The 27,525-nt window shown below is 46.3% G+C and overlaps 1 protein-coding gene across 1 annotated transcript in view; it reads right to left on the bottom strand.

Moving 5' to 3' along the window:
- VAT1L (vesicle amine transport 1 like) overlaps window positions 1–27,525 on the bottom strand; it is a 166,179-nt gene that overhangs the window by 71,166 nt on the left and 67,488 nt on the right. The window contains exons 4-7 of the mRNA XM_086350033.1: window positions 21,258–21,400; window positions 11,430–11,533; window positions 9,140–9,195; window positions 4,790–4,984 (exon numbers count right to left, since the gene is read on the bottom strand). Coding sequence (XP_086206159.1) covers window positions 4,790–4,984; window positions 9,140–9,195; window positions 11,430–11,533; window positions 21,258–21,400 — 498 coding nt within the window. The remainder of the gene's footprint in view (window positions 1–4,789; window positions 4,985–9,139; window positions 9,196–11,429; window positions 11,534–21,257; window positions 21,401–27,525) is intronic.

Here is a 27,525-nt window from a genome sequence, read left to right as displayed (position 1 = left end):
ACACCAGTTGGATTGTATTAGGGTTACTCAAAGGCCTCATTTTAATTATCTCTTTAAAGGCCTGTCTCTAAATACAGTCATATTCTGTGGTACTGGGATTTGCAGCTTTAACATGTGAGTATCAGGGAGTACACAATTCAGCTCATAAGTTTCCTCTGTGTGCTATTAAATAGCAGACAGGTAAAGGCGTTTGTGATCAGAAGCCATAGCTGTATACTCCAGGTGTGTGTCCTAGTGCCATACTTGGGGCCAAGATGTGCTTCCAGGAATTGAGAGATGAAATGATGTCATATTCCTTAGGCCACAGTCTCTAAATAACAATCTTCTCACCCAGAATGTCAACTCATTCTCCTTTAAAGTGAAGTCTCTCAGTCGTGTCCGACTCTTTGCAACCCCCTGGACTGTAGCCTACCAGGCTCCTCCATCCATTGAGGATTGCAAATCCATCTTGCCTGGATTTTCCAGGCAAGAATACTGGAGTGGGTTGCCCTTTCTTTCTCCAGGAGATCTTCCCGACCCAGGGATTGAACCGGGATCTCCCGCATTGTAGGCAGATGCTTTACCGTCTGAGCCTGGCAGCAAAGGCAAGGCCAGTTCAAACCCGAGATTTGGACTCCATTGAGCAGATCGGCCTTATTTCCTCTCGTTCTTTGTTCCCGTTCGTCGGCTTTGTTCAGACTTCTCTACCCTAAGTACCCCATACTCATTCCCACTTCTCTGATTGTCTTCACACTCTCCTTCCTGCGGGCAATACTTTGCTTTTATAAACCCCAACATCATCCTAAGAATCTATATTCTACTAATCTCTACCAAGCCCTAACTCATTCTCAAAACCATCTCTGAACATTCATTCTTCCTTAACACCATTCTCCTCTGTTTTCAAATTCCAGTCACACTTGAAACTGACATCCCAAAATTGAAAATGCAGTTCTTCTGTTTCATAGGTCTTAGGGATTGTCTCAGGAATGAAATCATAAATGTAAGGGTCAGGGAACAAGTGACCTATCCTTTCTGTAGATGTGACATCTTAATACAGTATGAGCACATAGTAGGTGCCCAATAATGTCTCTGCTGCTTGATTGACAGATGTATTTTTTTCTCCCTTTCCCATCTCTGAACTGTTTTTACAGTTTTATGTACAGCTGCACATTTATTATCTGGAGACAAACCTGAGGCTGCAGCATATCACCAAGGTGTGTATAACATTTACAATAAAGTTGAAGATAGATGGCTAAAAAGGAACCCTAATCATCTCTGATATTATTAAATCCTCTAGTTTGAGTTCTCAGAGAGCCCAAGAAAATTTTCTTCTAATCTCTATGGGCTTTCTGTCCCATAGATGAAGTTATAGAGCTGGCCTGAGAAGTAATTTTGTGAACTCATTTACCAAAGGGGATGGGGGAGACTCACTGTAGTCATCCTTCAGAGGTTTGCAAGTAATAAGCATGCTCTGTTCTCTTCAAGCCCAGAAGAGCTGTGTGGGCTTGATAAATAGCCAAGCTTGGCCCAAGTGCAGCTTCTAAAATGCTGTCTGTAAATACTGCTGAAGAGACCATCAAAACGTTGGTGGGTGTTGCTGATGAGTGACTGTGGGTGCTTTTGTTAGCAAACAGGGCAGCCGCCCCTCCCCACTCTGTGAATGACTAGCCTGCTGCAGGGGCTGTAATTCCTTCGTTTTCCTGGTGCCTGTCTTAACCAATATGACGTCTTTGATTTTTTTTAATCAAATCAAATTCATTAGTCATTTTCGGCTATGCTGGTTCTTCACAGTTGCACGGGCTTTTCTCTAAGTGTGGTACTCAGACTTCTCATTTCAGTGGTTTCTCTTGTTGTGGAACACAGACTGTAGGGCACGCGGGCTTCAGTGGCTGCAGCTCCTGGACTCTAGAGCACAGGCTCGATAGTTGTGGTGCAAGGGCTTATTTGCACCGAGGCATATGGGATCTTTGAGCAGGGTTCAAACCTGAATCTCCCGCATTGACAGGTGAATTCTTTACCACTGAGCCACCAGGGAAGCCTCAATACAGCTTCATATAAAGTGGTGGTTCTCAACTAGGGAAGGTTTTGCCTTCTCCCTATCCCTCCTGGGGAACATTTGGCAATGGCTGGAAACAGTTTTTGTTGTCATAGCTGGCAGTGGGGGCGGGGAGCTATTGGTTTAGTGGGAGCAAAACCACCCCCAGAGGGGTGAGAATTGCTTCCTGGAGGATTTTTTTAAAAGTCTTACACTTTTAATATGTGTAAAGCACAAATATACATACAGGACATAGATAGATGATAGATGGGTAGGTAGGTAGATGGTATATCTGTGGGACTAAAGTTTCACAGAGGAGGTTAATTAAGAAAAAAGTATTAAAAAAAAAACTCCATATGGGACAGTAATTTTAAAAGGTTGGAAAGACTGCTTTGTAGAAACTTCTCCCCCACCCCCCGCCACTTACTTGCCAACATATACCGTGGTTTATTCCTTCCAGAACTTACTGCAGTTGGAGAACACTTAATTTTGTTCACTTGGGTTTTTCTTTTTTGGGGGGGCAGGTGGTTATTTTTTAAATTATGAAAGTGTGATAACACATTTACAGGAGACTTGGAAAATATGGAGCAAGGTTACATTTAGTTCCACTATACATTACAATTATTTTTTAAGCAGATAATATTTTTAGTTGGTGTTTCAATATCAAACTCTCCAAAATTAATAGAATGAATATATAGAAAAGTAGAAGGATATAGTAGACCTGAAAAGCACTATGAACCAATTCAACGTAATTCAGATTTATACAATTTTCACACAACAGTAGGATACAGATTCTATTCAAGTTCCCATAGACTATAAACTAGGAGACACTGGAACATATCCAGGGACATAAAACAAGGTGCAAACATGTCATGTCTAAAGGTGTCACTTGAGTTCTTCTGCCCCACCGCTCTGAAAGTGAGCTTGAAGCTGAGGGACCTTGGCCATCTGCTTGCCACTGTGACCCCCAACAATGCATAGTCTTGGGCATGCAATTATTATTCAGTTCACATTTGCTGATTCAAGAGCATTGTAAGCAAGGAATGATTTCCAATACCAGACCAAGGACCCACTGGATCAACCAGGCCCCTCTTCAATTGTAAGCCTCACTTCAATGCTACCAGATTTGTTGGATCCCTTCTGGAAACTAAGCAGAAGTCCCCTTCTTTGCTCCACGGTCAAGTTAATCTCTTATACCTGGTCTCCACTAGCCCAGGTTTACCCTTCTCGCCGACCTCTGAGACCAGCCATTCTACAGTCTAGCCCTTTCCTCTTCCAATGAGAGGCCACAGTGAATACCACACAGATGTCTGACCCATTAAATTAAAACATTTTCAAGAAAAATATAACCGTAGGCTAACCATCTTGGAAATTACACAGCAGAGGAAACGTATGATTATCTGATTTGACTTAGCAATCAATGGAATTACAGTGAACACGGGCAGAAGAAAAAAGACTGGAAGGAAGTAAACCAGAATATTAACAGTGTTACCCATCTCTGGAATGTGGATTTTCAGTTTATTTTTTATGTCTTTGGATAATTTAGGAGTTTCTTATAATAAGCACACATTTCTTTTACCATAAAAGAGAAGGGGGTTTGGTGGCTGGGTTTTTCAAGCACCATTTATGATATTGCTGTGTCAAGGAGGCATATATAGGCTTGATCCACAGATCCAGGACTGGCCCTATTTGATTACATGGTGATTCCCACAAAAATATTTTGGGTGGGAGGGATTTCTGTGCTCAGGAAAGCCATTGGATTTTGGCCAACCTAGTCCATTAGGCAAACAGCACCAAGTTTCATGCCAGGATGACAGCTACTGTTTGTCCCAAAGAATATTTTATATTTGTTAGATTTTTCGTAAGTGTCCATGATTCCTCAAAATACAAGACATTCATTCATGCTATATGCAAAAACCAACCAACCAAACAAAAGAACACAAGCCCACATCTTTCACAGTATTTTCCAAGGGCTTCTTGGCTGCCTGAAGCCAAGCTCGTGACATCCGGACCAAGGAAGATGTCTTAATGAAATGTCTCTTGAAGCCTAGATCACATTTCTTCATTTCTTCCTCACGAGTAGCTCCCATGACTGACTTCCCAAATATCCAAAACCACTCCTGTCCTGAAGAATTTTCTAGATACTCCCTCCTCCTAGCCCATCTCCCCTGAACCACTGCAGCCAGTTCACACTTCAGTATTTGAGGAGTTCTTGTTTTGTGTAATCAAGAAATGCTTTCAAATACTAGAACTTCGGCAGATCAGTTAATAAAAAGACTCAAACACTAGATCTAGCAATTCATGAATAATTACAGTGCCCAGGGTGAAGTTAACGACGTCTGGAAGGGGATCCAAGCACCCAGGCTTGGCACACAAATTATTTCAGCTCTGAGTCATTGTCTGCTCTGACCTCGGTCTCATATACCCGCAAGTGAGGATATAATTGATGTTGCAACAATGTACACGCTCTCTTGGAGTCAAGGCGAATCCTACATACCCATCAAAGTTCAGTGACCTACTGGGAAAGGTTCATGGCACAAGAGGCAAATTGACACACGTGGTTTAAGAACCACTATGAAACTTGAAGTATATCTTACATTCATAGCACTCCACACTCTAGGACAATGACATTTAGGATCCTCATTTAAAACAAACAAGCCTGGTGGGGGGTGGTGGTGGTGGTAAGAATCCCTTAATAAAAGATTGGATCTGGCTACCCAAATCTGCCAGAATTAAAAGGAAAAGACTATCTGCTGGGGGAAACATCATCCTTACCTCCTCCAGGGCCCATAGAGAGTCCACCACGGGCTTGATCTTCTTCTGGTTGTAGAGTGCAATGAGCTTGTCCACCACTCCCCGAATGAGGCCAGCACGGCCCTGTTTGAAGAGCAGGTTTAGAAGGGAAAACCCTGCGATGACTTTGTTCTCTTCATATAGCTTGATGGGGTTCACCTTCTCGACTTGCCACCACTGGAAAGAGAGAAGGTGTGGGTGACAAGGAGTCAGTGCTGGGCAGGCTGGGGGGATTCCAGTTGGCCAGGAGGTACCTCTGGCTGGTGTATTTTTGTAAGTGCCTCCTACGCTGGGCGCTGCCACGAGTGCACAGCAATGCTTCGAAGATGCTCAGGATCTAGATCGGGGAGAGCCCTTTACTAAGACAGCTCCTAGGCCACATGTGACCAGACTGCTGAGTCACACAGTTGGAATCGTGATCTGGAGCTGGATCCTGCCTGACAACCTGCTCCCAGTTACTCTCCAGGCTTCATTTTTCTCAGTGATGGGATGTGGCAGGATACTGCCTCTGAGGTTTCCTGGGAGAGTTTAGCCTAAAGCACTTGGCTTAGTGGATGGTGGTGGTGGTGGTGATGGGCTGGTGAAGGGAGCAGAGTGGCAGAGAAGTCCAAGCGAGGTGTGGGTGCGGTGGGGTGCCTGTGGAAGCAGCTTTCCTTGCAGGGCACAGCAGCAAGGCTGGGTGGGGGGGCGGGTGGACAGGGTTGGAAAACACCAGATAAAACAGAGAAGAGAAGCATAACGGAGGAAGAAGGAACAGCATGATGGAGTGATGAAGCCAGAGCGTTGGGACTAAATTGGTGGGTCTCAGCTAAGGGCAGTTTTACCCTCCCCCCTCCCAAAGGACATTTGGTAAATGTTTGGGATTTTTTTTTGTTGTGATGACTCAAGGCAGGGAATGAACTGGCGTCTACTGGGAAGAAGCCAGTGTGTGTGTGCTCACTCGGGTCCAACCCTTTACTACCCCTTGAACTACAGCCCGCCAGCCTCCTCTGTCCATGGAATTTTCTAGGCAAGAATGCTGGAGTGGGTTACTGGAGTATTTCCTACTCTGGGATCTTCCCAACCCAGGGGTAAAACCCATGTCTTGCATCTCCTGCACTGGCAGGTGGATTCTTTGCCACTGCACCACCTGGGAATTGGGAAAAAGCCAGGGATGTTGCTAAAATCCTGCAATACACAGGGCAGGTCCTTGAGACAAAATTATCCATCCGTAAATGTCACTAGCACTAAGGTCCTAAGTGGGAAAGCCACACCTGACAAGTACGGCTGCCTTATTTCCTGTCTCCCATCTTCCACTTTAGACATGAAAAATGAGTGAAAGTGAAAGTTACTCAGTCGTGTCTGACTCTTTGCCAACCCATGAACTATACAGTCCATGGAATTCTCCAGGCCAGAATACTGGAGTGGGAAGCCGCTCCCTTCTCCAGGGGGTCTTCCCAGCCCAGGGGTTGAACCCAGGTCTCCCGCATTGCAGGCAGATTCTTTATCAGCTGAGCCACCAGGAAAGCCCAAGAATGCTGGAGTGGGTAGCCTATCCCTTCTCCAGCAGATCTTCCCGTCCCAGGGATCTAACCAGGGTCTCTTGCATTGCACATGGATTCTTTACCAGCTGAGCTATCAGGGAAGCCATAAGTAGGAAAAATAAGTAGATAACTCATTAACAAACCACAGAAATATTTATCCAATTGCTTTTCTCTGTCTTGATTATGTCCCCTTTAGTTCTTGTTAGACTTTAGAAATTTGAAGTTCCAGCTTCTGGAGGACTCTTAAGAGATTAAAATGGTTACTAACTAGTTTAATACAGAAGGCAAAGAGCCATGTGATGGACACTTAGGAACATTTATGATATTAACATTTATGTTATGGTTTGTTTCCTTTACATCCTGCCTCCTTCCAGGATTGAGGAAGCTCAAAAAAGTAAAATATTTTTAAAAGTAGGGACATGAAATGGTTGGAAAATAAGTCTAAGAAAGACAGGTTGTCAACAGGGGTAAGGTTCATGCCCAACATTTTCACCAAAACCCAGTCCCCAGGGGCCCCAGGGCCGGCTCTAGAAGAGACATGTATTTGGCCTGGGCTGCTTGCCACAGACGTGGAGGCAGAGAAACGATTAATAACTTGATTCATAGTGTATGCATAGTGCTTCCAGCAGCGTTTGTGAAATGAAAGCTCACTGAGCCTATCGTTGCTGCCCAGTTGTGGTTAAGTGAGTTCCAGAGTCCAGCGCCTGCTTCTGAATCCCACTCTGTCACTCGGCGTGCAACTGTAAGCAAATCGCTTAACCTGTGTTCAGTGTCCCCACCATACCTCGCAGGGTCGTCATGGGGAATAAGTGTGTTAACACGTACAAATGACTTAGCTCAGTATCTGGCACGTAGTATGTGGTCTGTAAGTATGAAACCTTTTTATCATCGGAAGTTGGAGAGATATTTTGGCTTAAGTGAGTAAGAGTTTTGGATCTGGAGTCAGACTGCTCTTGAAATGTTGACTTCAATTGTTATTGTCATTACCCTTACGATCTAAAAACAAATGGCATGTGAACACACACTCTGTAAGAGTTTTAAGTGGGAACATCAGTAGGATAGCTGCGTCAGAAATTCCTGTATGAGTCCAACTATACCTTCGATTTCTAAGCTTTTCTCCAATGTACAGAAGAAAATGCCTTTCTAGAACCTTCCAGAACAAAGCCATCATTCCACTGCCTCAGCATGCCCTACCTTCAATTTGCTTCTAACCGACCAACTAATATTGAACCTGGCCTCTGAAAGGGAACAAACTTTGTTCTTGACCTCCAGCTATAAAGCCTTCTGGTAATCAGAAGCCTTGTTCTGGGCAGGAGAATCTTACCCTCCATCCTGGCTGTTTTTACAAGCGCCTTCATCGAACCTGGGCACACAGCAATTATTTCATTAACACTGTGTGTTGTGATTGTGCATGTAGGGGAGAAAGGGAAAACACTTCTTACAATTGTATGTAATTTCAGAGCAATTTGGTTCCCCACAGCAGGCCATCAGCATCACATTAATTACAGCCACAGCAATGAAACAGCTGCCAAGGACACAAAGCCTGTCTTCAGGGGACATGATCCAGACAGCATCCTTCATTAGGCTCCATTCTTGCTCCCCTGTTTATCCCATGGCTGCGTAATCCTTGACCTGAACTTTGAAGTTCAAACGCAAGCAGAGGCCCTTTCATTCCACTCTCAGGGCAGGAAGTATTGATCATTCCACAATCAGGGGCCGTTTGGGAATAAAGCCTTTGGCAATCAGAGTTGGCACTTTGAGGGCATCTGGATACCTCCACAGTGTCATGCTGAGAGTAAATTCTAAACCCCTTGCCCCGGCTTTGTCTGACTGCCCTATTCATAATGCCTCTACCCCATTCTGTTCTTTTCTGTTGCAACACCCTATCTTCATCCCTTTCAGAGATGTTCTTCCAAGCACCTTATTAATATGTGTTACTTATTTCAGCTTGTCTGCCTCCCTCCCAAGGACATCAAGTGTGCCAGCCTAATTCACTGGGGTACCCGGTGCTTGGCACAGCACCACAAATAGTAGGTGCTCAGAAGATGCTCACAGAGCGAGTAAGTCCATCAGCATCTCACTGGCTGCTGGGGAGGGTAGAGGAGAGAGGACGAAGGCAGGCTCTGATGAGACGCTGCCACTCCTTGTTGTGGGTGTGGAGGTAAAAATGCAGGTTCAAGTCCAAATTAGTTTAATTCCAGCAACTGTAGCTCTAGGTGGGAATGCAGACCTGAGTAGGTTCGTGATGCAGTGAATGTACCAGGAACGCAGCTTCTCAATTGCAGACACAGTAACCACTGTATTCAGACATGAGCATCTACGCTAGTGGTTCACACACTTGCCCCTATCACAGTACTGCCCCAGGAGCTTGAGAAAATTTGAGGTCCCATTGTATCTCCAAGCCAGTAGAATAAGGATATGGAGAAATGTCAGGCAGCCCTGGAGACCCGGTTAGAAAGTAGCCAAACTGAAAGGCTGGTCTCTCCACGGACCAAACAAACTTCACTAATGCTAAGTTTATTCTTGACCAATGATTAAGAACACCAACAATCTCTGTTGAAATAAGAAACAAAGCTTTCTGGAGTTTCTCTGACTCTCTCACCTCTCTGCTTCATTTGAACAAAAGCGCCCCAAGTCACAGTCCTGACCATGTGTAATGAGCAGGGTGGGAACACAGGCTGTCTTGCAAATGAATGATGCAGATGAAAGACAAACAAGAGTTGGCCTATCAGGTCCATGTCCTTAGAAGAGCTTACAGCATGCCAAGCACCACACCACCCCCGTTCGTTAGACGTGCATGGATACTTACTGATTTTGCAAAGCTGAAGAAGCTCTTGGTCTCTCCAGTCACCATGTTGGATGAACCTGCAAAGGGAAGACTCCTAAGTCAAGCTCATGACAATCAATCTCTTGGTTCACATGGAAGAATGGCAGTTGTTTGGCCCCAAACTGTCAAGAGCTTGAAAAGAAATTTAATTCAGCCTTGGAAAAGTGAGGGAAATGGAGGGGGTGGGTGGTGTCAAGCCAACAATTTTAACTAAGTATCACTGGATCAAAGAGGAAGTAACATTTCTCAAGGCGACCCTTTCATCACTTGGGAAAATTGGTCATGCGGCAAAAATGTGATTTAAGCCAACATTCTAATAAAGTGATGGGCTGCCAAAATGTCTTGTTGGTTCCGTTCTTGGAGACTGAGAAATGAACTCATTTGTGAGCTTCCTTTATGGTTTTAATTTGATTCCTCGGTGAGTGAGAGGCTTGGGGAGATGACATTGACTGGGCATTTAAGTGGTGCGGAGAGGTGGGGCTGGGCTAGAATTTAGATGGATGGAAATACAGGGTACAGAGCAACAGGTGAGGGTGAAAACAGGTTCAGAAGCCAAGGAAATGGTGTGACTCATGTTACCTCCAAATAGGTCTGGGCAGAAAGGAGAAAACCATTTGAGACCAAAGGTGTAGGTAACCGAGCTTTGCTAGTGAGAACAAGTGATATTCAGAGGGAAGACAGGAAGCTGAGTCAGGGAAGACAGGAAGCTGAGTCTGCTTGTGCAGAAAGAAAAGACCTCCTCCTGGGTTCTGGGTTTGGTGGAAGGTGAGAGATACTATACAATATTGGTGGCTTTTTAACAACTCCTCTGCTTTGTCCCCACAGATTTGGGACTAGGATCTTCTCAGAGAACCGGTAAATGAGAAAATCAATGTCTGTCTTAAACTCACTTCTTTGGCATTGGTGAACTTGCTTCTCCTTTTATGGCATGGCTTTTACGGGATACAAACATCACGGCACTAGGCTTTGATTACTTAGTAGTCAAGTGATTGATACAATGAATTAGATACTTGTGATACGATCGAGTTGTATTACACCAGAGTGACATTGTGAAACTAAGGCGAAAAAACAGCTAGTACATGAGCAAAGATGGATAAAGTGTCATCTGCATTTGGCTCACATGTCGGTCATAGCCAATATCCATATATTGTACACTGACATTCATAGCTTCTCTTACCAATAGTAATAATTTTAAAATTATGCATCTGCCCCTTTCAACTATTAATACATGGCCACTATTGATGATGCCAGAATACTCCAGCAGTGAAAGCTTCTTCCTTCTCTTTCTGTCACAATGATCTGATGATGACAAAATGATGCTTGGCTGCTTATTCCTCTCACAGATCTCTTTTATAAACTTCTCAGCAAATAGTACAGAATTGAGTATTTTTTTCCTAAGTTATACAGAACTAAGGCTCAATTTTGTACTCTATTCCCATGGAACAGAGTGCCAAAAATCTCACACACTGGAGAACCCTAAGATCATATGGCTTCGGAATGTGACATCTGGCTTCAGATATGTTTTTTTTCCCTTTGTGGAGACTAATGTTTAAATTGCTTTCTATGCCTATAACAAAGAGAAGAAAAAGGGGAAGGGGAAGGGGGAAAAAGAGGAGGTGATGTTGGAGGAGGAAGACAAGGAGGCGAGGAAGAAGAAGAGGGAGAAAAGAGAAAGAGGAGGCTCTGGGGTCTCATTCTTCTGGAGGAAACCTCTCCCAGATGTCCTTCATAAATCCCCCCAGACCTGAGAGCATATAAGTGAATGTAGAGGCAGATGTGGACTTCATCCCTTCAGAGCTTCTGTCTTGATTGGGACATACAGGAGTAGTTTAGAGGAAGGAAATCCTGTACTTTGCAACTTCATCTTCAGTAATGAAGATCTTCCCATTTATCCCCACACCCACCCCCACCTGCATCCTATCCACTCCTCTCCATCCTCCTTTGGGTCCTTTATTGCTTCATTTTTGGAACTTCCTTTGAAGCTATTAGTATTTCCCTCCTGTGCCACCTACTGTGGTCAGGTTTCATCTCATCACTACCTTGGCTTGGCCCTGCTTTATTTCTTGTAGAATGAGACATGCTTATAGAATAATAGTGCAGTAGGCACTTTTAGAATAGAAAACAATGAACAGCCATAGCAGTATCATAGAAAATATGAAAAAGTTGAGAACACCCCATCTTATTCTGCCAACATATCAGCACATCTCGTCTTTCAGAGCTTTTGCAAGCACACACGCAGTGCTCCCTGCACCCGCTTCTGTTGAGCACTCACCATATAAAATGTAGGTCCCCAGTGGTTTGAGAAGGCTGAGGCCTTTCCCGGTGTTGTCCCCACAGAGGCAATCCAAAACAATATCCACTCCTTCAGCAGAGATTCTACATGGCAAAACGACAAAGTAAAATATTGTAACCTGTCAGGGAACAAACTGTCAGTCCCTCTCCCCTCCCATGTCATACTGTTGACTCTCAGGAACACAGAGAGCTCTGAGAGCATCAAAATGTACAGCAGAAGCCTTGGAGTCCGTCTTGAAGAATTTCACAAAGCTGGAGGATGCTAAGCCCAGAGGGTGGTGCCAGCGTGGAAGGTCATAGTCTGTCTAGCCACCTTACTCATCATCCCTGAGCCTCCCCTTTCTCCTTTGGAAAGTGGACCTAGCATGTCTTTTTGTGCTAGGAATGAAGTGAGATGAAAAATGTGATACTTGGCCGATTGCCAACCACAAAACAGTCACTCTGACGCCAATCAACAACTCATATTTGTGGAGCTTGGGTCGCGTGCCCAACTCTGTCCAAGGTGCTGAAGACAGAGTGGTATAACCAGCAAGCTCCCTATCTTCATGGGGCTTCCAGTCTAGCAGGGTTTGCCTTTTTCCTTCTCCACGTCCCTCCTCAGTGAATCTATAAAGGCACACTAATTTAACTTGCAAACTTCTGTTTGTCCAATCTCCAGGTTCAACCTATAAATACACTCTCAGAGGAAGAGGGTTAAATAGAGGGGATCTTCCTACAGTGATGGAGGGTTCCAGCATACAGGGAATCCACATCCGTCCTCTATTAGGAAGATTCCTTCATCCGTTTATTTATTTAACATTTAGCAATTCACTTACTCATGCACTTAATAAACACGTACTGGGCTTCCTGGGTTAAAAGAGATTATGCAGGAGGGGCTGTAGGACTGGAACTCTCGGGAGATGTGTAGGGAAAATATTCCTGCCCACGGAGTTACCAGCTGTGGCTGGACCCTGCTCTGGGCAGACAAGAAAGGCATTTCCTCAGGTTTGTGAATTTGCAGGGGCTATCTTGCCTTAGCACATCACTCAGTTTTTCTACCCCCTCCCCAATCCTTCAGCAAAGTTCAGCCACCACCACTAGCTGATGTCACCAGCTGTGTCCACAGTGGCACCAACTAGGAAATTACACACGCACCTCCAGGGTTCAGACGTGAAGGCAACCTTCTCGTGCCCGCAAGAGCTGAGTCTAACAAGAGTGTGCCCTTTAAAAGCCCCCAGGCCTTGTCCAAAACCCAGCCCATTACAGAGGCCCTTCCAAAGAGATCAGCTTTGCTTTCTACCCAATAGAGGGCTTATCTCATGGGTGTGTCCGTTCAAGTTCCATCTGTAAATTAGCAACTGATGCTTTTGAACTGTGATGTTGGAGAAGACTCCTGAGAGTCCTTGGACTGCAAGGAGATCCAACCAGTCCATCCTAAAGGAGATCAGTCCTGAGTGTTCATTGCAAGGACTGATGTTGAAGCTGAAACTCCAATACTTTGGCCACCTGATGCAAAGAGCTGACTCATTGGAAAAGACCCTGATGCTGGGAAAGATTGAAGGTGGGAGGAGAAGGGGACGACAGAGGATGAGATGGCTGCATGTCATCACTGACTCGATGGACATGAGTTTGAGTAAACTCCAGGAATTGCTGATGGACAGGGAGGCCTGGCGTGCTGCAGTCCATGGGGTCGCAAAGAGTCAGACACGACTGAATGACTGAACTGAACTGAGAAAATTAGGCCAGTGGATCTCAAACCTCAGTGTGTCAGAATCTCCCTGGGGGCTCTTTAAGACATAGATTGCGATCCCCCCACCACCACCCCCACCCCCCTCCCCAACCCCAGCTCTAGGATTCACTTGGTCTGAGGTGGGGCCCAAGTATTTGCATTTCTAAGAAGTTTCCAGCTGCTGCTGCTGCTGTTGATTTCAGTTCCACACTGTGGAAGCCCCTGGTTTACTGTTTAATTAGTCATTAATTTGTTCATTGAATATTGAGCACTGGTACTGCCCTAGGCATGGGGGATGTCATGGTGAACCCGAACAGATTTGATTTCTCCCTCTTTTTTGGAGCTTACTTTAGGCAGATATGAATCAAACATTATACAAATAAAAATTAAATTGAAATCGAGTGGGGTCCAGTGCCACAAAGGTGCCATGAGACCGTCTACACTGAGGATCTGCCCAATCAGGGCTGCCAGGGAAGACGTTCCTGGGGAAGTGAAGAGTGGCAGGTGGAGCAGATATGTGGGTCAAGAGAGGTGGTAACAGGGTCCCAGGCAGAGGGAACAGCATGTAGACAGGGCGCTCAGGGCTGGTGCACTGGGATGACCCTGAGGGACGGGATGGGGAGGGAGGTGGGAGGGGGGTTCAGGATGAGGAACACATGTGCACCCATGGCTGATTCATGTCAATGTATGGCAGAAACCACCACAATATTGTAAAGTAATTAGCCTCCAATTAAAATAAATACATTCATTTTTTAAAATCTTAAAAAAAATTAACTCTCCATAATGAACATTGGAAGACTGTGATGCTGGGAGGGATTGGGGGCAGGAGGAGAAGGGGACGACAGAGGATGAGACGGCTGGATGGCATCACTGACTGGATGGACGTGAGTCTCAGTGAACTCTGGGAGTTGGTGATGGACAGGGAGGCCTGGCGTGCTGCGATTCATGGGGTCGCAAAGAGTCGGACACGACTGAGCGACTGGACTGAACTGAACTGAATGAACAAAATTGATTGCTTCATGTGAAAAAAATGCTCAATGTTGCTAATTATTAGAAAAATGCAAATCAAAACTACAATGAGGTATCACCTCAGAGCGGTCAGAATGGTCATCATCAAAAAGTCTACAAACAATAAACTCCGCAGAGGGCGTGGAAAAAAGGGAGCCCTCCTACACTTTTGGTGGCATTGTAAATTAGTGCAGCCACTGTGGAAAAACAATATGGAGGTTTCTTAAAAAACTAAAAATAGAACTGCCGTATGATCCAGCAATCCAGAGCATGTATCTGGAAAAAAACACAATTTAAAAAGACACATGCATCCCAATGTTCATTGCAGCAATATTTGCAATAGCCAAGACATGGATGCAAGCTGAATGCCCGCTGACAGAGGAAGGGATAAAGAGGCTGTAGGATACACAGACAGACACACAATGCAATATTGCTCAGTCATGACAAAGAAAGAAATAATACCATTTGCAGCAACATGGACGGACCCAGAAATTATCATAAAAATGAAGTAAGTCAGAAAGAGAAAGACAAATATCGTATGATATCACTTACATGTGGAATTTTAAAAGACGGTACAAATGAATTTATTCACCAAACAGAAACAGACTCACAGACTTATAAAACAAACTATGGCTATCAAAGGGGAAAGGTTGGGGGAGGAATAAATGAGGAGATTGGGATTAAAAAAAAATAACAAATTGTAGTAAGGGTATTTCATTTCATCAAACTTTTATTTCCATTTACATATTTTAAAAATATGTGAATGAGGGTGTGTGAGTTTATATGAACATGCAGAAGGATATGTGCATGAAACAAATGTGTGTATAAATAAGTACTAAGTCTGAACCACTATAAGATGAATTTTTCATGGTGTGTAATAATAGAAAAAAGTGGTTACAAACTTTCCTTGGTAAATGTTCTTTTCTTCTGGTTTGTACACTAATTGAAATGAAGCTGTTTAGAATGTTTAAAAATTTAAAAAAGGGAGGGAGCCTGCTGCACAGCGGGGCTGGAGAGGCAGCAGGAGGCGGTGCACAGACGCTTCTGAGGCCGGGCTGAGCCGCCTGCTGGGGAGCTGAGCACCCTCCTTTCTCACGTCCACAGGTCAGTTTTGCTCCCTCCCGTGGAAGTGAGAGCCTGCCCTGCCTCTCCTAGCCAGCCCTCCCGGACCAAGTCCTCCCCGTGAACTTCACTTCCCTAAGACCCTTCCCTCGGCCCGCAGGATGCCGCCCAGGTGCAAGAGTGGCCTCCCCGACACGAGGCTGTTCACACCTTCTGGGGCATCCCCGCTGGCCCTGCCTGTCCTCTGCTCCCCACTTCCTGTCCGGGGCTCCTCACATCCACGTTCTGCTCATGGGCCCACAACCTCCCCTCTGCCCATCCCAGTTCCTTGCACTGGCTGCCTGGCCTCGGCCTGTGGCTCCAGCCTCTGGACTGTGGTTCTGCAGAAATGCAGGGCACGCCCACAGAAACACGTGACCATATGCTCTGCCCACTTCCCCATCCTCACCTCTGACTCACCACCCTAGACACCCTGACTTTCTAGCTATTCCTAAAACCCCACATTTAAGAGCACCTACTGTGTGCCGGGCACAGCACTGTCTCATCTCATGAGGCCTCGTGTCAGTCCTGAGACTCAGGGCCAGTTATACCCATTTGATGGATGAGGAAACTGAGGCTCAGTGGAGTCAGTTGACTGTGTGGGGAATAGGAGGGCCCTGGTTTGAACCGGACGCCAAGTGAGAGCCCCAGAGATGGAGGAGGTTTTGTAGGGCGGGTTGTGGCCAGCCCGGGGGTGACTGCCACTGCCACTCATAGTCCCCAGTGGAGGCTGAGCAGAGAGTTGGGCAATGCACGGAGGTTGAAATAAGCCAAAAATTCGCTGCGCATTGCTGTCATCATATCCTTTGGAAGGTCAGTGGTGCAGTGGGAGGAAGGGAAGGGAGGAGATGGATTCTGTGGATGAGAAGCTGGGTACAGGCTGGTGTCATTCCTGGGGGCCCTGAGGGTGAGAACACGCCACTGACCCAATTTGGTTATAGAAGTCAAACCTGCGAGCAGACATTGCTCCTTTAAGGGCCAGCAATGTTCCTTCAGGTGAGAGCTGCAGAATGGAAAAGCGCTCCATCCCCTTGTTTAGTCACTAGAAGCGCAGTTAGTGGATCGGACTGAACACTGGGTCTAGTTAAAATGCTCAGGTCCTGCAAGTAGGGACTTCCCTGGTGGCTCAAACGGTAAAGAACCTGCCTGCAATGCAGGAGACCCGGGTTCGACTCCTGGGTCGGGAAGATCCCCTGGAGAAGGGAATGGCAACCCACTCCAGCATTCTTGCCTGGAGAATCCCACGGACAGAGGAGCCTGGCAGCCTGCAGTCCATGGGGTCACGCCGGATATGACTGAACAACTAACACTGAACAACTTTCTTTCCACAGGGAGGCTTGGGTCAGGTCCTCCCTTGCTCATCCTTCTATTGACAAGCACCTTAGCATCATCTTTTAAAGGAACAATCATGAATATCACAAGCAGAGCTACACAGCTCGCCAGAGGCTCAGAGACCATCCTCATTTCTGAGCTGCCCCCAGGGCCCCAGTTTCTGGGAATGTGCACCTTGCCTGCATAATTACACAAACACAGAGAGGGCAGAGTTATAGGCAGCAGTTCCTACTCTGCTTTCTCCTGCTGTCATAAATCTCTGCAGACTTAAGAAGCAAACAGAAATAGCCCCAGCTCGGAGAGTCTCTATGCCAAATTCAGCAGCAAGATATTTTGGGATTGCTGATCCGAGATTTTCCTGTCTGTCTGTCCTTGGTCCCCAACCCCCTGCTCCTTTTCTGAAAGTGACGGCTCTTTGCTTCTCGCCCACTCGGATCAGTGGGGGATTTCTCCTGAGTGGTAGCCTTTGCCATTGAGTCATTACTGGGTAAGCGGCCCTTCGACTCTGTCAATCAAGAGATCAATTCCCCTTTATCATCGTAACTTCCATTTCCAGCTGGGTCCTTGGCTCTCCTGCAAGTCTTCTCGTTCAGAATCCCCTTTTCTCTGAGAACTCATCCATGCCATGGCTTTAACCATCACCTCTGAACTCATGACACAGGGATGAGGCGATTTCAGCGCGCCTGGCACACAGTAGGCTGCTTAGTAAAAGTTCACTGCGATGCCTCCCACCTCACTTAGCAAAACCACCTCTAGTAAGGAACCCTTTCTCTATTGTTTTCTCTCCGCTCTCTCCTGCTGGCTAGGCTTTTGTTAATTTCCACTTGGCCTCAGTTTCTTTGTAAGATGTGGAATTTCCGTCTTGCTGGATACACATCAAATGGTCTCACTAAGATGCTCTAAAGAGCAAGAGGACTGATGCAGACCTGGCGTAGGACTCACTCCCCGCCTCTCTCTAAGGACTAAAATACTTCCCAGTCTTCAAGCTCCCACGTGGGGGCTGTCCCCCTCTGTGCTCCCTCTGGTCTTTTTTCTCTCCTCTTTATTTTTAAAGCCCTTACAGTCAGATGCACACAATTCAAAGCTTCGAACTCTTCCACTTTGTTTCATCTCCTGAAACAAAGAGCATACTCATCTCTCTCCTCGTGAAAAGAGAAGGGGGAGTGACATAAAGGCTAGGTCTGTATTATAAATATTTCCCCCCATTCCCTTTACAATGTCTGGTTCTAGGCTGCAGACATGTTCAAAAGAAGCAGACTGACGGACTGGTTGATAAAAGAATTTCCGTCCCAAGAAATTTTACGCTATTATTTTTTTCTAGTTGATTACACACAACATTGTGTAACAAACAATATCCACGGATCAGAAAAGAAGGAAAAGTCACTCTGCATTCCACTCCTGTTGCATCTTAGTGGGTGGATTTTTTTTCTCTTTCATTTTATGTCCTTACACGCCAAGGATTTATACAAAGCTGTGATCACAGTGTAGCTGGAATTTGGCATACTGCTTTTTTCACTCAATATGCTACTATGGATATTTTTTTCATTTTCTGACAGAGTCTTCATAACTAGCATTTTTTTTTAGGGGCTGCATAATACTCAAGTGTGTGGGTGTAGTGTAATCTACTGAGCTGTTTCCCTTCTGTTGTTGATGGGGGCTGGTTCTGAATTTTCACTATTACAGATGATGCTGTAATTCACGCTGTCGGTCCATCCTGGGCGCCTACAGCGAGGCAGAAGGAGTACTTGGCTCTGCAACAGGCAATATGGACCTGTGGCTTTTATCTTCTTCAGGATTATTTCCTGAGGGTAGGATTCATGGGACAGAGAGTTGAAATATACCTGTGACTTCTCAAGTCATTTTTAGGCTAATCCTAGGATCTCTACTTAAAAACTCAAGGAAGTATTGGAGGTCATGTTTGCAGGATGGTGGTCGGAGGAGATACTCTCAGATGCTATTATCTTCCACTTATCTGACATCAGCAGAATCATCGATTCTGGGCTAAAGGGAGCAGGTCAAGTGCAGTGAGGGGATGAGGGGATGGTGCAGCTCCTGGGGTGTGGGGACCACAGAGGCTCCCTGGTATGGACTGTCACCTCTTCAGAAGACTGCTATCCCCTGCTTCTCTTCTGCTACTACCTCCCAAATCCTCTCACCACATCCTCCAGCCGCACGGGTCTCCTTGCAGATTCTGGAACTGACCAAGTCTTTCCTGACCCTGGGCCTTAGCACACGCCATTCCCCTTGGTCAGAAATGCTCTTCTTTTGGCCTGATGCTCATCCCTCAGTTCTCAGTCCAAATCTCACCCTTTGATGGATAACACATCTGATTTCCCCATGTGCCTGTGCTTATTTCACTAGCACCTTGCATTTCTCCACCAGAGTGCATACCAAAACTATAAAGCAATGAACCTTTCAATATCTTTTGTCCTGTCTTCCCCACTGAGACTCTAAGTTCCTTGAAGACAGTGATTCTCAAGGTAGTTTCTGCTGGATCTGCTGCCCTAGCAGAGTACCTGGCCCACCACAGATACTTGGTACTTACTAAGTTAAGTTGGTCAGGGCAGGAACAGAGAAAGGGATGCTTGCCAAAATATCACTTCAGAGGATGAAAGAAAAGAGGACAGAAGGGATCAGATCACAGCTTGAAAGATACAAGCTAAAGAAAGGAAGGAACTTCCCCGGTGGCTACTCAGTAAAGAATCCACCTGCCAAAGCAGGAGACTCGGGTTCAATTCCTGTGCAGAGAAGATCCCGTGTGCCACAAGCACTGTGCCTGAGTGCTGCAACTCCTGAAGCCCGTGCACCCAAAGCCTGTGCTCCACAACAAGAGAAACCCCCACACCGAGACGCCCGAGAGCCGCAACCAGAGGGAGTCACTCCCTCTCGCTGCAGCCAGACAAAGCTGCGAGTAGCAGCATCGAAGACCCGGCGAGCCAAAAAAAAGGAATAAAGAACCACCTGAGGGGTATAAGAGTAGGCAAAAATATATTCTGAGAGTCTTTCAGACTACTATATATAAAATAAATAAGCAACAAGGATTTACTGTACAGCACAGGGAACTCTATTCAATATTCTGTAATTACCTACACTGGAAAATATAATCATCTATACTTAAATTTTTTACAAAATGCCTGTGATCTCTGGACATCTGAGAAATGGATGGTGAAGTTCTAATATCTAGCTTTTAAGCTCTCTTTTCACACCTCATGGGAAATACTGGGGCAACCTTAAATAGCATGTAGATCTCCCCATTCAATATCTAAAAACAAATCGGGGAATTCAGACCATCAGAAGGCTTTCCTTTCCAAGAAACTTCCCAAGTTTAACCTAATCTGGTCCAAATCTATCACTTCAAGCAACCAGATCTCCTGTCTTGCAGCCCTTAATCAGGGGTGTGGAGAAAATGGTTTCTTTGTTATGATGTTAGCTAGACAACTTAATCCTTTGCAGCTTACAATTTTGTGCTGGAGACTGAAAATATATAAACAGTGGCTCTGGAACCTGGCTGAATCCTCCCAGGGACTGCGAGTGGAGCAGAGCCTGGGAATCTGCCTTGAATGCTCAGAATCAGCAGGGGGAGACCCACAGATCATCTGCAAGTGTGGCAGCAGCTGAGTGTGCCATCTGATTCCCTGTGTTGGCATGCACGTAGCCGTGATCAATGGCTTCAGGATCACAGGTAAAATACGGATCTGGTTATAAACCAAAGTCTCCCCTGTGGAGACCGCAACAGCCAGCAGACTGACGCCTCTGCCTTCAGACTCCCGTCTCCCATTCATTCTCCCTGCAGCACCAGTGACTGTTTCAAGCCCATGTCCCATTTGTCACCACCGTGGTCCTTTGGTGGCTCTCAGTCACACCCAGGTTGGAGTCTACATTCCCTGGGGCTGTTATGTGAATGCATGAGAGATAAACTTCTCTGTGTTAAGGTCGTGTTGTAGCAGCTCTCACAATTCAGCTTGGTGAGTTACTTAACGTTTCAGTTCCTTGGGTTTATCGTCTCCAAAATGGGGATAATAATAAGGTTGTTGAGAGGATTAGATGAGCGAATTACATGTGAAATAGCCCAGAGCTAGTAATATGCATGTTCATCATTATGGCATTATGACCCTGAGAAAGAGAGAGTGCGTGCATGCTCAGTTGCTAAGTTGTGTCTGACTCTGCAATCCCATAGACTGTAGCCCACCAGGCTCCTCTGTCCATGGGATTTCCCAGGCAAGAATTCTGGAGTAGGTTGCTGTTCCCTTCTCCAGAGGATCTTCCCGACCTAGGGATCGAACCCGGGTCTCCTGCATTGGCAGGCAGATTCTTTACCACTGAGCTGATGACTATTATTAGCCCTCCTCTAAATGAATACCCCTGTTCTTTAAGAAGGGGCTTCCTTGATAGCTCAGTTGGTAAAGAATCCACCTGCAATGCCGGAGACCCTGGTCTGATTCCTGGGTTGGGAAGATCCCCTGGAGGAGGGATAGGCTACTCAACTCCAGTATTCTTGGGGTTCCCTGGTGGCTCAGCTGGTAAAGAATCCTCCTGCAATGCGGGAGACCTGGGCCTATACAGTCCATGGGGTCGCAAAGAGTCAGACACGACTGAGAGAAATTCTTTAAGACAGAAGCGCAAGGACCATCCCGGTGCTCTTTAGAACAAACATCTTACCTCTTCACTTCCTGCACATAGTCTGCGTTTCTGTCGAAGAGGTGGGTCACGGAGTCCTTGATAGCTTCGTGCTTGAAAGTAGAAGCTGTTCCAAAGACGGTCACGTTGGGGACAGTGGAGCACAGCTGAGCCACAGCTTGGCCCTAGAAGTGAAATATAACAGACAAGTCACATAGAAGAGCTACCACCCGACAGCTAAGCTTGCTGGGCAAAAAGCAGGATTTCTCGGCCTTGGCACTATTGACCTTTTTTTTGGCTGGATTGGTCTTCGTTGGAGGGGGCTGAACTGTGCATTGTGAGATGTTTAGCAGGATCCCTGGCCTCCACCTACACGGTACCAGCAGCATGCCCCCAGCTGTGACAACCAAAAGTATCTCCAGTCAACATCGCTCGTTATTAGATGCAAATCAAAACTACAGCGAGATACCACCTCACACTGGTCAGAATGCCCATCATCAGAAAATCCACAAACACATGCTGGAGAAGGTGTGGAGAAAAGGGAACCCTCTTGCACTGTTGGTGGGAATGTAAATGGACACAGCCACTATGGCGATTCCTTAAAAATACTAGGAATAAAACTACCATAGGACCCAGTAATTCCCACTACTGGGCATATACCCTGAGGAAACCAAACTGAAAAAGATACAGGTACCGCTGTGTTCATTGTAGCACTATTTACAATAGCTAGGGCATGGAAGCACCCTAAATGTCTATCAACATATGAATGGATAAAGAAGCTGTGGTACGTATATACAGTGAAACATTACTCAGCCATAAGAAGGAGCACGTTTGAGTCAGTTCTAATGAGGTGGATGAACCTAGAGCCTATTATACAAAGCAAAGTAAGTCAGAAAGAGAAAAGCAAATATCGTATATTAACACACATATATGGAATCTAGAAAGAGGTACTGAGGAGCCTATTTGCGGGGCAGCAATGGAGATGCAGACACAGAGCACAGACTTACGGACACAGGGGTGGGGAGGAAGGAGGTGGGACAAACGGAAACATGTACACTACCACATGTGAAACAGATAGCCCACGGGAACCTGCTGCCTGACGCGGGGAGCTCGGACTGGGGCTCTGTAACAAGCTAGAAGGCTGGGATGGGGTGGGAGGTGGGGCGGAGGTTCAGAGGGAGGGGACATATGTATATCTATGGCCAATTCATGTTGGTGGGCGTATGGATGGCAGAAACCAATATTGTGGAGCAATTACCTTTCAGTTAAAGAATAAATGAATTAAAAAAATATCTCCAGACATTTTGAAATGTCCCCTGGGAAACACGATCTCCCCCAGTTGAGAACCACTGGCATAGAGGAAGGAGAGCCAGCAAAACCCTGGTACCAAGACATAACAATGATCATTTAACCATCTGGACTTCAGGTTCTCCATCTATAAATCAGCACTGATATTACGTACACCCCAGGGATCTTGGAGGATGTCCTAGTTTGGATTCCCCAGAAGCAGATCCTGAGGAGCAAGTCCTTTATCTGGAATAGGATCACAGGAAATACCAGGGTATTAAGACAGAAATAGAAGGCAGTCAATAAACAAATCAACCCTGAATATTCATTGGAAGGACTGTTACTGAAGCTCTAATACTTGGGCCACTTGATGCACAGAGTTGACTCACTGGAAAAGACCCCGATGCTGGGAAATATTGAGGGAAGGAGGACAAGGGGGTGACAGAGGATGAGATGGTTGGATGGCATCACTGACTCAGTGGACATGACTTTGAGCAAACTCTGGAAGACAGTGAAGGACAGGGGAGCCTGGTGTGCTGCAGTCCATGGGGTCACAAAGAGTCCGACATGACTGAGTGACTGAACAACAAACAACAACCACCTTTATCTGGAATAGGGTTGCAGGAAACACCGGGATATCAGGACAGAAATGGAAGGCAGTCAATAAAGGGTGTGTTTATCAAGTCAGCATCCACCATGGTAACTGGAACTGGGTCCCTCTGAGGAACTCCAAGAGCAAATGCAGATTGCACCTTGCATTATCCCAACCAAGTGGTGAGGAAGCTGGAGTATTTATCCACCAAATTTCCATCTGATACGGGTTCAGGGTTGCTTCTGCAGCAGTAACCCCTAGGCATGTCTGGCTTGTCCTTAGAGACCAAACGTGCTTCCACAGCCAGTTAGGAGCCCTAAGTGAGCAAATTGTACCACACTGAGTGCAGAGAAGGTGTGGTGTGTCTGATAGCCTCTGCTCCAGGGTGTGGAATGAGGTAACATGTGACACAGGTCAGCGCCTGGCACAAAACATGGGACTCAGTCACTGTTAATTATCCGTACCCCATAGTGGCTTATTACAGCTAGAGCTGAGATGTCCAACCATATGAAGAAAAAGCCAGTACATTTAAATACCAAATGTTTCAAGAGAGATCACAGAAGTAGTTAGGAATGGGTAATCTTCCCATGTCCTTTTTCAGTATGGTCAGAAGTTTGAGTCAGTGGACAAAATACTGTGATCGCATGCATTCACAAACCTTCCAGTAAAACCCAATTTGCTAATTAGGATGCATCCTAAAACCAAATACTATCTTTTTCCAGTGTTCCATCAACCATCTTCATGAGGCAGAAATTATTAAGGAGGGAAATCATTCCACCAAACGCATCTGTGATATGAATTACTGCCTCTCACTTTATTTACATTTTCCTGTTGGTGGACTCAAATCAGGCTGGCAGGTCAATTTGTGGAAATACGATTCTTCCCAACATTTGCAATGAAAGGAAACATTGAGAGCATCAGAAAATGTCAGATTTATAAGCTCATCCAGTTACCCCCTCCCCCTCATTGTTTATAGAGCAGGGACAGGGGACTCGGAAAGGTTAAGGTGACCCAGTTCTTCTGAGGCAGACCTGAGATGCAAAGCAAAGTCTCTTGACTTCCAGCTACTGCCATTTTCTATTATGCCACACTGTCTACTTATTTTGACATTTTGCACTAAGTGGACTTTTACATTGCTGTCTAAAATAGACACATTACTGACATGCTCGCTTGGAGGTCACCATTTCAGAACATGGCCATGAACCTGAGACTCTAGACGGGCTGTACTTCTCTGCTCTAAGAATAGCTTTGGTATTTTGGTTAATTTCTTCTTAAGAACATTTTATTTATTTAGTTTCGGCTGCGTTTGGGCTTTCTCTAGTTGTGGCAAGCGGGGGCTCCTCTCCAGCTGCAGTGTGGGGGCTTCTCATTGAGGCGGCCTCTCTGGGTGCAGAGCATGGGCTCCCGGGCGTGCGGCACTCAGTGCTTGCACACATGGGCTCTAGAGTGCGGGCTCACTAGCCGTGGCACATGGGCTCAGTAGCCCCGGGGCCACTTAGTTTCCCCTTAGTTGCCCCCAACAAGGGACCAAAGCCATGTCCCCTGCATTGGCAGGCAGATTCTCTTTTCTTGGCAGGAGGATTCTTAATTACTGAACTACCACGGAAGTCTGGTTCATTTCTTTATCTCCTGATTTTACAGAACAAAAAAGGGGTTATCTTTCCTATGCATGTGTCCTGAGTTGCTTCAGTCGCATCTGACTCTGTGTGACCCTGTGGGCTATAGCCCACCAGAGTGTAAATGTCAGCAACCAATGTGACGATCCTTGAAAATTCGACAGGTACTGTTAGTACTGCTGGGGTGAGAGCTTAGAGCTGGTGCTCATAGCTGTGTAGTCCCTCCTGCCTTCTGTCCTTAAGCAAGTGAGTGAAAGTGTCCGACTCTTTGCGGCCCCATGGACTGTAGCCCGCCAGGCTCCTCTGTCCATGGAATTCTCCAGGCCAGAATACTGGGGTGGGTAGCCATTCCCTTCTCCAGGGGATCTTCCCAACCCAGGGATCGAACCTGGGTCTCCTGCATTGCAGGCAGATTCTTTACCATCTGAGCCACCAGGGAAGCCTTAAGCAAACCTGACATTTATCCCTCAACTCCTTTTCAGATTCCTACTACATGCTGCCTCGTCACACTGTAATAGAGGCTGGAGCGGCAGACTCCTGATACGCCTTCATCTCTCTAGGCACACCGAGGTCCACGGCTGTGTACTGAACTACATCTTACCAGCCATCTTCACCCGGCTCTCCGGAAACCACACGTCAGACTCAAGCGATCCAAAACATAACTCGTGGCTCTCTCCAAAAGAGTTACTCCTTGTATGAGCTTGCGAGGGCTGCCATCACGAAATGCCACAGGCTGGGCGGCTTAACCAACAGGACTTTGCTGTTTCACGGTTCTGAGGCTGGAGGTCTGAACTCAGAGTGTCAGCAGAACTGAGTGTCAGCAGGGCTGGCTCCTTCTAATGACCATGAGGGAGGGAGCAGACCCAGGCCTCCCTCCCCGGTGGTCTTCTCCCTGGGTCTCCTCACACTGGTCTTCTCTCCCTGTGCCTATCTGTGTCCACAAACCCCCTTCTTGTAAGGACAGCAGCCTTGTGGTTTAAGGCTTACCCTCATGACCTCATTGTAACTCGATGACCTCTGTGAAGATCCTGCCTCCAAACAAGGGCACATTTTGAGGTGCTGGGGTTTAGGATTTTAATTTATGAACTGGACGAGGGCAGGGGGACACGATTCAACCCCACACACTCCTCCCGCTGCATTTCCTGCCTCAGTGGATGGAGCTGCACCATTCATGCATTGCTAAAGAGAGAAATCTAGGAGTTGTGCTGAACTCCTCTTCCAAATGGCACAGATTGCTTCCCCTCACCATCTCTTGTGACTGCCACTTCCTCCCCTGGACTATGACAACACCCTTCTCACCAGCCTGGCTGTTTCCACGTGGACTTCATACCGTGAAGGACGATTTTTCTTAAACACACCACTGAACATTTCCTCATGTGCTGCAAGGCTTCCCAACGCCTGTCCCGCCTTCCGGATAAAATGCACACCCTGTATGTGACCGCACAAGGCCAGGCCCCCGGGATCTGACCCAGTCACCTCACTAAGAGACGGCCTCCGCCTTGCCAATACCCACTCCCTAGCTACACACACTTGCGCCATCACTGACAGTGGCCCTGACCCTCATCCCAAGGCGTTCGCAGAATAAGCCTTCAACCTTCTTTTACTGAGGAAGGAGCTGAGGTTCACGGAGGTCGGGGGCCTGGGCCAAGGCCACCAGGGTACGATGCGGCAGAACTTGACGTGCTGTGCTCGCCGGCTGAGCGACCCTGAGTAACCGTCCGCTCCTCTGCATTTTACAGTATATGCATCATATGGCACTATATAAATTCTAAGATTGCTGCGGGGCTGTATGACATAATGCATCCACAGGCTTAGCACCGGAACACCCAATAAGCATTTGCACTCATTACCACTAGGACTCCTATTGCCATTTTTCTCCGTATTATTATGGTTATATGGGCAGTGGGAGCAGATCCACAGTCTACCACTACTCCACAGCCCCACATGCTGCTTGCAACAGTGCCGCTTTCCCCGAATGCGCCCCCTCTCCTGTCACGACCTGGCTGTCCACTCCCTTATGCAGCTCACAGTGCTTGCTCTGAGGCCGCCCGTTTTCCAGCATCCCAGGCAGACCCTCTCCCCTCTTCCAGGGCCACCACCGAACGTCCTCCAGGACAGCAGCCACCGCCGCCTTCTGCGGCTGCTCGCTGACCCGTCCGTGCACCAGAGACGGTGCCTCGTGGGCTCCACACCCCAGTGCCCAGGGCAGAGCCTGGCACGAAGCAGGTGTTTGGTAAAGTGTGTTGAACTGATGCACAAGACATAACAGGGGTTTGACGTAATGGGGAAGCCCCTTGTCACTTTGCAGATTTCTTTGTTTTTCAGCTTTGCAGAGCAGGAATAAAGCGCAGATTTAACATTCAGCATTACTAGTCTCTGGCCCAAGCAGAAATTTACCATTTTCATTTTAAAGAGAAAGATACATGTGGTAATAAAATGAAGTGACAGAAGTAACTGGGTTACCTACATATTTATATTATTATGTAATATATGTGAGCACTAAATGTAATATATAATACATAAACATATTATATAATATAGTTACAGTCAGCCCTCATGGATACTGATTCTGCATCTGTGGAGGCAACAATTGGTGATTTGAAAATATTCTGGAAAAATTAATTCCAGAAGGTTCCAGAAAATAAAACTTGAATTTACCACATGCTGGCAACTATTTACATCGAATTTATCTTGTATTAGGGCTTATAAGTAATCTTGAGATGATTTAAAGTACATGGAGGATGTGCATGGGTTATATGCAAACACTATCCCATTTTATATAAAAGACTTGAGCATCCTTGGATTTGGGTTTCTG

This window comes from Bos grunniens, chromosome 18, assembly GCF_055505025.1.
Source record: "Bos grunniens cultivar Pamir isolate PY7600 chromosome 18, Bosgru_T2T1.0, whole genome shotgun sequence".
In the NCBI taxonomy this organism is placed as follows: Eukaryota; Metazoa; Chordata; class Mammalia; order Artiodactyla; family Bovidae; genus Bos; species Bos grunniens.
Note: the sequence above shows the minus strand (reverse complement) of the source record. Positions and strands in the feature narration are given on the sequence as shown.